Source organism: Pongo pygmaeus, chromosome 21 (assembly GCF_028885625.2).
Source record: "Pongo pygmaeus isolate AG05252 chromosome 21, NHGRI_mPonPyg2-v2.0_pri, whole genome shotgun sequence".
NCBI classification, from domain to species: domain Eukaryota; kingdom Metazoa; phylum Chordata; class Mammalia; order Primates; family Hominidae; genus Pongo; species Pongo pygmaeus.
In genome coordinates this window covers 15,995,612-16,005,427 of record NC_072394.2, presented here as the reverse complement: position 1 = coordinate 16,005,427, position 9,816 = coordinate 15,995,612, and the positions used below count along the sequence as shown (strand labels likewise).

At 46.4% G+C, this 9,816-nt stretch overlaps 1 protein-coding gene across 7 annotated transcripts in view; it reads right to left on the bottom strand.

Moving 5' to 3' along the window:
• Positions 1-1,527: 1,527 nt before the first annotated feature.
• The window catches only part of KIZ (kizuna centrosomal protein), a 120,715-nt gene continuing 112,426 nt past the window's right edge, over positions 1,528-9,816 (bottom strand). For all 7 annotated transcript variants that reach the window (XM_054466968.2, XM_054466972.2, XM_054466971.2 and 4 more), the window contains 2 exons: positions 3,849-3,892; positions 1,528-1,671 (listed from right to left, as the gene is read on the bottom strand). In XM_054466968.2, coding sequence (XP_054322943.1) covers positions 1,574-1,671; positions 3,849-3,892 — 142 coding nt within the window. In that variant the 3' untranslated portion in view covers positions 1,528-1,573. The remainder of the gene's footprint in view (positions 1,672-3,848; positions 3,893-9,816) is intronic.

Below are 9,816 nucleotides of genomic sequence, written 5' to 3'. Positions count from 1 at the left end.
AGATGGGGTTTCACCATGTTGGTCAAGCTGGTCTTGAACTCCTGACCTCAAATGATCCACCCACCTTGACCACCCAAAGTGCTGGGATTACAGGCATGAGCCATTGCACCTGGCCTTAACTTTCCTGGTGGTATCTTTTGCAACTACATCTAAGCCTTTGCGGTCATATCTAAGAAACTGTTGCCTAATCCAAGGTTAGGGAAATTTACACCTATGTTTACTTTTTTTTTTTTTTGAGACCAAGTCTTGTTCTTGTCGCCCAGGTTGGAGTGCAATGGTGCAATCTTGACTCACCACAACCTCCGTCTCCCGGGTTTGCCCAGGTTGGAGTGCAATGGTGCGATCTTGGCTCACTACAACCTCCGTCTCCCGGGTTCAACCGATTCTCCTGCCTCAGCCTCTCAAGTAGCTGGAATTACAGGTGCCTGCCACCATGCCTGGCTAATTTTTGTATTTTTAGTAGAGGCAGGGTTTCACCATGTTGGCCAGGCTGGTCTCAAACTCCTGACCTCAGGCAATCTGCCTGCCTCAGCCTCCAAAAGTGTTGGGATTACAGGCATGAGCCACTGTGCCTGGCCACCTATGTTTACTTCTAACAGTTTTATAATTTTAGCTCTTACATTTAGGTTCTTGATCCATTTTGGTTAATTTTTGTATATAGTGTGAGGTAGGGATCCAAGATCATTCTTTTGCCATGTGGCTATCCATTTGTCCCAGCATCATTTGTTGAAAAGGCTATTCTTTACCCCATTGAGTAGCAGAAATTGTCACCCTTGTCAAAAATTAATTGACCTAAATGTGACAGTGTTTTTGTATTCTCAATTGTAGATACATATGAATCAAGAGAGTCAATATTCCATTGATTTCTGTTTATCTAGTACCACAGTATCTCAATTACTGTAGCTTTTCAGTAAGTTTTGAAATAAGGAAATGTGAGAAATCCAACTCTGTTTTTTTTTTTTTTTTTTTTTTTTTTTTGAGAAGGAGTCTTGCTCTGTCACCCAGGATGGAGTGCTATGGCGTGATCATGGCTCATTGCAACCTCTGCCTCCCAGGTTCAGGCAATTCTCCTGCCTCAGCCTCCCGAGCAGCTGGGATCGAGCAGCTGGGATTACAGGTGCATGCCACCACACCCAGCTAATTTTTGTAGTTTTACAAAAATTACAGAGATGGGGTTTCACCATGTTGGCCAGGCTGGTCTTGAACTCCTGACCTCAAGTGATCCACCTGCCTCAGCCTCCCAACTGTATTTCTTTTTCAAGATTGTTTTGGCTATTCTGGGTCTCTTGAATTTCCATATGAATTTAAGATCAGCTGGCTAATTCCTAACATAGAAACTACCTTGAATTTTGATGGGCATTGCATTCATCACTTTGCTTCATGATGACACTTAAAAATGAATATGCAAGTTCATATTTATGTCATAAAATTTCACTTGAATAGCAATGTAGTCCTAAGTTTTCCTATAAAACAATGAGAAAACTTAAAAGAACATATTTATTTTGGACATCACATATGAACACAGGGTTTCAGTTTGTTTAAAGACTTTATTTGGAACAGATGTCACAGCATGTTAGTCATAAAAATCATCAGAATCGTCGGTGTTATGGTTTCTAGGGCGTAAAGCAGCCTCAATTTCTGAGTTACTGTCGTCAGACTCATCCCAGAGGGCTGGAAAATAAAACCAGTCATTTAACATTTTTGCACTCTGGTAAGAGCTTACAAAACAGCACAGCATGGAAGGACTGGTTAAGCGGAGTGTTGGTCTGCAAAATGCCTAACAGGGACACCACATGATGTACCTGACCAGACACACCCAAATGCAGGTCATACTGCACAAATTACACATTTCAAAGTGTGTCCTCTGCACTGTTATGGAAAACAATTTGCAGGATACTTCCTTTTCCCTTCTGTTGTGCCCAACTCTTTATTGTAGAATAGGGATTTAAGGTCAGGGTTACATGGAAGCAGGGTTCCCTGGGGTGTTGTATCAGCCTGATGCCACCCCACCTCAGCTGCCCCTCCACTTTCATCTCCCACTCTTCTTTATGAGAGCAGAGAGGAGAAGGGAAAGACGTGGCAGGGGAATAAGCAGAGATGTTTACCCTGAGACAGGACTTTGGTCCACATCGTTTACTTGAGAGGTGATCCCAGGAACCATGGGGACAGTGACACAAGGAAGACAGAAAGCCAATGAAGGGTATGATGATGAGTGGGTGCCTGGCAGTGAGTGGACAGGCAAGGCTCAGCCTGCGGGGGCCCCCTGAGAGACTGCAGAACTCTCCCCAGATTGTCTCAGTGAAGAGTAAGGGAGTGGGGTTACAGATCCACCAACTTGCCTCTGTTGGTTGAGGGTTGCTCTCAACCCAGGGCATCAACTCCCTGGTACTTTGAGCTGCCTTGTGAGGGCTGAGCATGCTCCTGCAGCCAGAGAAAGCCCTCAGGCAGAGCGACACAGCTGCTTGGTGCAGGAAGCTGTAGGCACGTCTGTGAATTGGAGCTGAGGTGCCCTGCGGGTGGTCTGGCAAGATGTGGTGGAGCGGACCACGTCTACTACATCAACAATCCCTTAACTCTGCTAACACCTGCATGGCACCACGTGCCAGCTCTGTGCTGACTTCTCATACGCAACCCCATCTCATCCTCGCACCAGCCTGGCAAGGTAAGTATTAATGTTTTCATTTCACTGAGCAAACAAATGGACGCTGAAGGGGGTTAAGAAATTGGCCACAATCACAATGCCAGTGAGTGGCCAAGCTGGGAGTCCCACCCAAGTCATCTGACTCAAGCCCATACTCTCCATCACAACCCACTGGGTACTTGTCTCCCCCACAGTAGGTAGCTGTCCTTCTAGAAGAGTGATTCACACTGGGGTGCTTGCTAAAAAGGCAGATTCCTAAGCCTAGGTTCTATAGCAGCTCTGAATTAGTTTCCATGCTGGGTTAGCAAAGTGGGACATACTGGGGCTAAATAAATAGCAGATATTTTTGTTATTGTCAGTAAAACTATTAATCAAATTATACCTTTAATTCAAGGTATAAGGGGTTTAAGGAGACAGAAGCTGATAGAGCCCAAGCGGGGCAGGGGATATGCCACAGTGTTATGGTAGGAGGGCTAGATTTTTCCTGTGAGCTGGGTGTTGAAGGATGAATAGGCGCTCACTGGGCTGAGGAGAAGGAAAAGGAACTCCCTACAGAAGGAACAACATGGGCAAAGGTACAGAGGCATAGGTGTGCTACAGCTGAAAAAAGCTGACTGTGGCTTGACCCAAAGAGGCGACCTTGGGAGGAATAAGCTGGAGAGCAGGGCTGGGGCCTCCCAGGAATGGAGAAAGCTCAGACTCTACCCTGCAGGCACGGGGAGGCATTGGCCGTCCTTATACAGGAAGGTCGGGGGAAACCAGGGTTTGGAGGCTGGTGGCCAGGTGGAAGAGAGTCAGGAGCTGGGAGGAACTGGGTATGAGGAAACCAGTTAGAATTACTTCAAGAGCCTGTCCGGTCATGAGCAATGGGTGCTTCTGAGGATGAGGAGAGAGGCAAGAAACATTTCATTGGTAAAATATATGGTGCTGATAATTAATTAGACATGGAGGCCAGGATCCCCTGCAAATTCATACTTGGAAATTACAATGCTCTGCCCCTGTGGTCCATGGCACCTGTGTGGTCCTGTCTGTGAAGAACTGAGCCTCCAGAAGCCCTCAGGTTCCACCCCAGGGAGAGCTGCAATGGCAGTCCCTGTGAGCACGCCCGCTTCAGGACTCACATGAGGGTGTAAACAACAAATGCATGTCACAGAGTTTTTTGGTTAAAACATAAAAAGAAAATCTAGTGTCCGATTATCTCTCTTACCATTAGATTTTAAATTGATCACGGGTTTCTTTTTGTTTTCAGGCCTGCAAAATAAAGAAACAGTCTAAGTTCTGAAAAAGACAATGAGACTAATATTTTCATAATTAACGCATTAGAGAAGAAGCACTTTGATTCACTGGAGGCCAGAACTTTACGCTTACTTCCCAGAGTTTAAAAGTAAAGGGAAAATATCGGGATGCAGCGTGGCCTTGTTGGGAGGGTCGCTACTAACAGCATCACTCCCGTCCTGTGTGTGTCCCCTCGGCAGGTCTGCATGGCCCACCCCTCCCTGCTGAGCTGTGCCTGTGTGGGGCCATGTGTTCTTGGGGGACGATGATCGCATGGGCCCCTGAGGCAGAGGACCGGTTTCCCTCAACAGTCTTCTGGAAGACAGTGATGCGTCAAACTTCAGTGCTTTCAGGCAAGCTAAAAATCAAACACTTGCAGTAGGGAATTCAAGATGTTGGTAAGGAAGTTAAAATACTTAGTCAAACCAGTGGCAGCAATACTAACAGCTTAAGAAAGGAATTCAAAACAAACACCTGGCAGAGCGCCCTGCAAGTGTCATATAAATGCTACTGTCTGTGGCATCCAGGACCGTCTCGACTGAGGCCAATATGGCAAGAAAACTGGCTCCACGGGACACGATTTCTCTGTGTGCCTTTTCAGGAGCTTTTGCAATTTTAATGAATTTAAAAGTCTCCCCAGGGAGCGTCACTCGAATGTTTTATGATGCTGAGATTCTTTAAGAATTGCCTGAATGGTCACAGGAGACACTGGGAGAGAAACCATTCTTGGTGCATGGCTCCACACTTTGCCCTACCCCACGCACCGCCACCACCCTTCTCATGGCCAGGGCCTTGCTCTGCTGGACACAGGAAACCCTGCAAATATATCTTTTCCTTCCCTTTGGGCCAAGTCTGGTTGACTGTTGGCTTAAAAATCTACATTTTGCTATAATTTACTTTTTTTTTTCAGAAAAACATGCTCCGCTAAGGTATCGTTTTCTAGGCTTTCAGTGCTCCCTTTAAATTTAGTACCTGTTTCTTTAATTGCCATGACTGAGTAGTGCTCACAGCCATTTCTCCATGAAGCATGGAAGACCCCTACGAGCATCTGGAAAGGCCAGCAGCTGACTGACAGTCCTGGAGCTGCCAGGATTGTGGGGACCTGACAGTGAGGTGAGCCTGCAGGAACCCATTTTACAGAAAGTGACACACACATCACACACACACTAAATGCAATTGCAGGGATGTCTATTATTTCCCCATCTCCCCCTACCTGAGGACACTGGGCTAGGTGCTGCAGGGGAGGGTGGATTACAAAAATGCTAGGATGGGTGGAAAGAGGCTAATTTGCCAGCCATGGTCCATACAAGAAGAGCCACGGCGGGAGCAGGAGAGGATGGACAGCACTGTGGCAGGTGATCGGGGGAGCTGCAGGACCACAGAGGAAGCCAGGCACCTCCAAAGGCAGAGGCCTTCACAGGCCAGGACTGAGGAACAAGGTGTGGTGGGGTGGGGCAGCAGGGAGCCCCTGACATGGGAGAAAGGACACAGTGGTGGTGAGCTCAGCTCCTCCCGTCTCAGCAAATGGCACCCCCGACCCACTAGTCTCCCCAAGCCCCTCTCCAGTCTCCTCTTTCCTTCACACCCAATCTGGCCCTTGGTCCTGCCAATTCCACCCCCACCCCCCCACCCACAATACTTCCTGCAGTCCTCACCAGTTCCCTGGGCACTGCCAGCACACTGGTCAACAAAACTATCAGCTCTTGCTTCTATCTCTGCAACAACCTCCTAACTGATGATACACACTCATCTTGTCCCCTACTATCCATTTTCCACTAGGCAATGAGAGTGAGCTTTCTGAAATGCAAATCTGGTCATTCCACTTCCTCGCTTAAAATTCTTCAATGCCTTTCCATTGATTTCTGCACAAAGACCTAAATCTCAAGCAGTGCCTCCAAGGTGGATCCCCCAGGAGTGTCATGCTGTCCTGCTGGAGCCTTCCCACTTCTGACTCCATATCTTTACCACTGAGTCCTTGTCAAGTTGCTGTTTCACATCCACTTGTGCAGCCAACTGATGTGCCACTCTTCCCTCTCTGAACTGCAAGATCCATGTGGGTAGTGACCACACCTGTTTCAGCTCACCTGGGTAACGCGGTGCACAGCACTTAACAGGTGCTTAATGAGTATGTTCACTTGGAATGAACAAGTGAACCTCACTAAGCATAGGGCCCTGCTTAAAGGCATTTGATCAATATTCAATTATACAATACTTGATTTACATATTTCTATTCAATATTGCACTTCAGATCAAGTTCAAGTTTCTTTGGCTTCCCTGCTGGCAAAGAAAAAAATAAAAACCCAGAAAAGCTGAAGCAGAAAAAAAAAAGAAAAAGTCATGCACAAGGCTGTAAACACAGACACATGAGAACATCTATGCGAGTGTGTGTTAGTCGTCACTTAACTCATCAAAAGCAATCAACCAGCAACGCTGAGTCCCACCACGGAGGTGACCCACTGAGCATTTCAGGGACCTCACTTCTGCATGTGGCACTCTAGGAAAAAATGATTTCCTGAAGCCATGTCTCTATGAGGCCACTTGAACTTGCTTTTTCTGTTTGTCCTGTGGTTACACAGTGTGGCTTTGAGAACATTTAAGCCACAGGGAGCCAGTAAACATCCCAGTGAAATGTGAATTAATTGTGTAATGGTTCTTAATTGTCTGTGTGATTGGTTTTCTCACTGGAAACATGTTTCAGAGCTAAATGTGCGTGGTGCGTGGTCTACCCACGGAGAAGGGCAGAGCGTGCTTTCCAGTGTTTTGTTCTCCACTCTCATATCTAAGGGGCAATTATTTTTCCTTTTGGGAAAATCTCTGAAAGTCAGTGTGACCCTAAAATTCATAGTTGATTTTTTATTATACAGAATTCTTAGGGCCAACATTTTTTTCTCTAGGTCATACCTAATATGTAAAGCTAAGGCAAGGCTGATGGAGAAGCCTGAGAACTTTCTATGGTGTGCTGGATAGAGCCAACTACTTTGGCTACTAGAGGAGATGAAAGAAAAACAAAACTGCATTTCAGAAAGTAAAGGAAATTAAAGAGTTAAGGTTGTAGGCCATGGGATATGGTCACCATGTGGTCTTATGTGCTCGGAATCTAACTGTGTAATCTTTGCTGAGAGTGTAGAAGTAATGTTTCCATCTTGTAAGGCAGACGTTGGCAAAGGTTTTCTGTAAAGAACCAGAGAGTAAATAGTTCAGGCTTTGTGGGCCATATGGTCTGCTGCAACTACTCAACTGTGTTTCTAGCACAAAAACAGCCATGGACAATTTGTAAACTAAAATATGTGGCTGTATTCCAATTAAACTTCATGTATAGACACTGAAATTTGAATTTCATATAACTTTCACGTGTCATGAAACATTATTCTTTTAATTTTCTTCCAACCATTTAAAAATGTGAAAACCACTCTTAGCTTGCGGGCTGTATGGACCCAGGCAGTGGCCTGGGCCTGGCCCAAGGGCCACTACTGTTGTAAAGAACTGCCTCACATGAGGCCCACGCTGCAAGCCAGAGAGCCTGCCTTTCCCCTACACCGTGGCTCAGGGGCGACTCTTGGAATCCCAGAGGGCAGACTTGGTATTTTTTTCCTAGAAGTTTACAACTGGACTGGAGGTCCTACTTCAAAATAAGCCATTTTCAGGCAAGACACTGCAGACGATTAACTGAGTAAATTAAAATATAACCATGTTCCGCTGGTCTCATTTGAATGGCACAATCGGCTGGGTGTGGTGGCATAAGCCCAGCACTTTGGAAGGCTGAGGCGGGTGATCACCTGAGGTCAGGAGTTCGAGATCAGCCTGGCCAATATGGTGAAACCCTGTCTCTACTAATAATACAAAAATTAGCCAGGCATGGTGGTACGCGCCTGTAATCCCAGCTACTCGGAAGGCTGAGGCAGAAGAATCGCTTGAACCTGGGAGGCGGAGGTTACAGTGAGCTGAGATTGCACCATTGCACTCCAGCCTGGGTGACAGAGCGAGACACCGTCTCAAAAAAAAAAAAAAGTTAATTAATTAGTTTTAATTAATTAAAAAATAATGGGATAATTATCTCTGCAGAATTTCCCAGTAGCTTTGGTCATTTTTTTCTCCCAGCTGTACCAGGAATGTCCCATTCTCATTAGGGAGACGCTCACTTGTTACCATTCTGCTGTACTGACTTCATCACATCTCTCCCCTCTGCCTAGCCATTAAGCCATCTTATTTTGGATGCATTTTGGTAACTGCTTATAAATTCCCCTGCTATTGATAAACCAGATTAGGACAATGCTAATCAAAGTCACTTTTGTTCTCAACCTTGTTAAACTTAAAAAGTTAGGGCCAGCCAGGACTTCCAACAGAACAGGTTTTATCTGAGAGCAGCCCCGGCACACAGTGAACACTCTACACATGGAGTCAGGATGACACAGTGCGCTATGGAAAACAGTAACAATTACGTGTCAGTTGTTCATTTTATATGAATAAAAGGCTAACGTAGCTAGAACTGCTCTACACAGTCAACATCAATATAAAGTTAGATAGTAAGGATTACTGACAATAGGTTTTGCTTTGTGGAGCCAACAAGTAAAGACAAAAATGAGACACAGAATACCCAAGGCCAAGAAACCCACTATTCAATTAGAACACAGCATTCACAGATGATCAATCCAGAGCCTTCACTGTACAGTGGTTGACCCCAGAGAGGTTGAGAGATGTGTCCTAAGACACACAGAGCGAGCTAGCAGTAGAGCAGAAGTAGAACAAAATGCTCCTCCTGGGACACTCCTTCAAATGCACACGTTGTAGACACCCGCCCCACAGGGCCTCCTGAGAAGCAGTAAAACAGTAGGGCAGGGAGAACCCTGCCACAGCATGTGCCAGGCTATGTGAGCTGCTTTCAGAAGCTGAGACAGAATCAGCTCTGGGGCCAGACAGACTCTGCTCACTGCGTGATCCTGGGCAAGTTCCCTACCTCTCCAAGCACTAGTTTTCTTGTCTGTAGAGTGGGGACAGTAATGCCTTCCTGGAAGTATTGTGATAAATTTACAGACAATCCTGTGTGAGAGCCTGCAGACAGCAGACTTCAGTAAGCAGTGTCACCGCACTGTCAGCACACTTGGATCAACAAAAGCATGTGCTCAGTTTGCTGATGTGCAGCTGTGGGTTCTAAGTGGAGGTGATGAGTACTTAGGCACAGGGGCCAAGGAATGGGAGGTTTGGGGACAGACGGAGAGAAGGCAGGCCTGAGATGCATGAAGTTTCTTCCTCGAGGAACCTGATGGGTGGGTGCCCTTGAAATGGGAAGAGACAGGGAAACTGCCTCAACCAGGCCTTCCAAGAGCAGGGGCAGAGCAAGACATCAGACTCTGTGCTGGGGCTGCAGCAGCAAACAAGACAGACTTGCTTGATGCCCTTGAGGTGCTCGTGCTCCGGTGAGGAGACTGACACCGGAATAAACACCATGAAATTGGCTGAAAGGGCAACAGTGGGGTTGGCTGAGAACTGATGACAGTGGAATTGGGGGATGACGTTCCAGGCTTCCAGCATGTGCCAAGAGCTCTCATCAAGGTCAGAGCCCGAAGCCAGACACCTTTCCATCAGCAGACAAGACAGCAGCCAGGAAAGAACCCCAGTGAGGCTCTCTGCAAGTGTGTTCACCCAGGTCCTGCTTCCTGAAACTGGGGATGCATGAGCAGAGGGCATATTCAGTCATCACCAGTCTCCCTTTGAAAATGTATGTGTCCACACACACACACATTCACACACACACACTCACACCCTCTCACACACACACTCTCTCTCTCACACATACTTATGCAGATAACTGTATGAAATGCATGATTCCCTGCAGCTCAAGTACATGATGCCATACAGAAGTGAGGGAACTTGTACAAACTGACTTTTATAAAAAAAAAAAC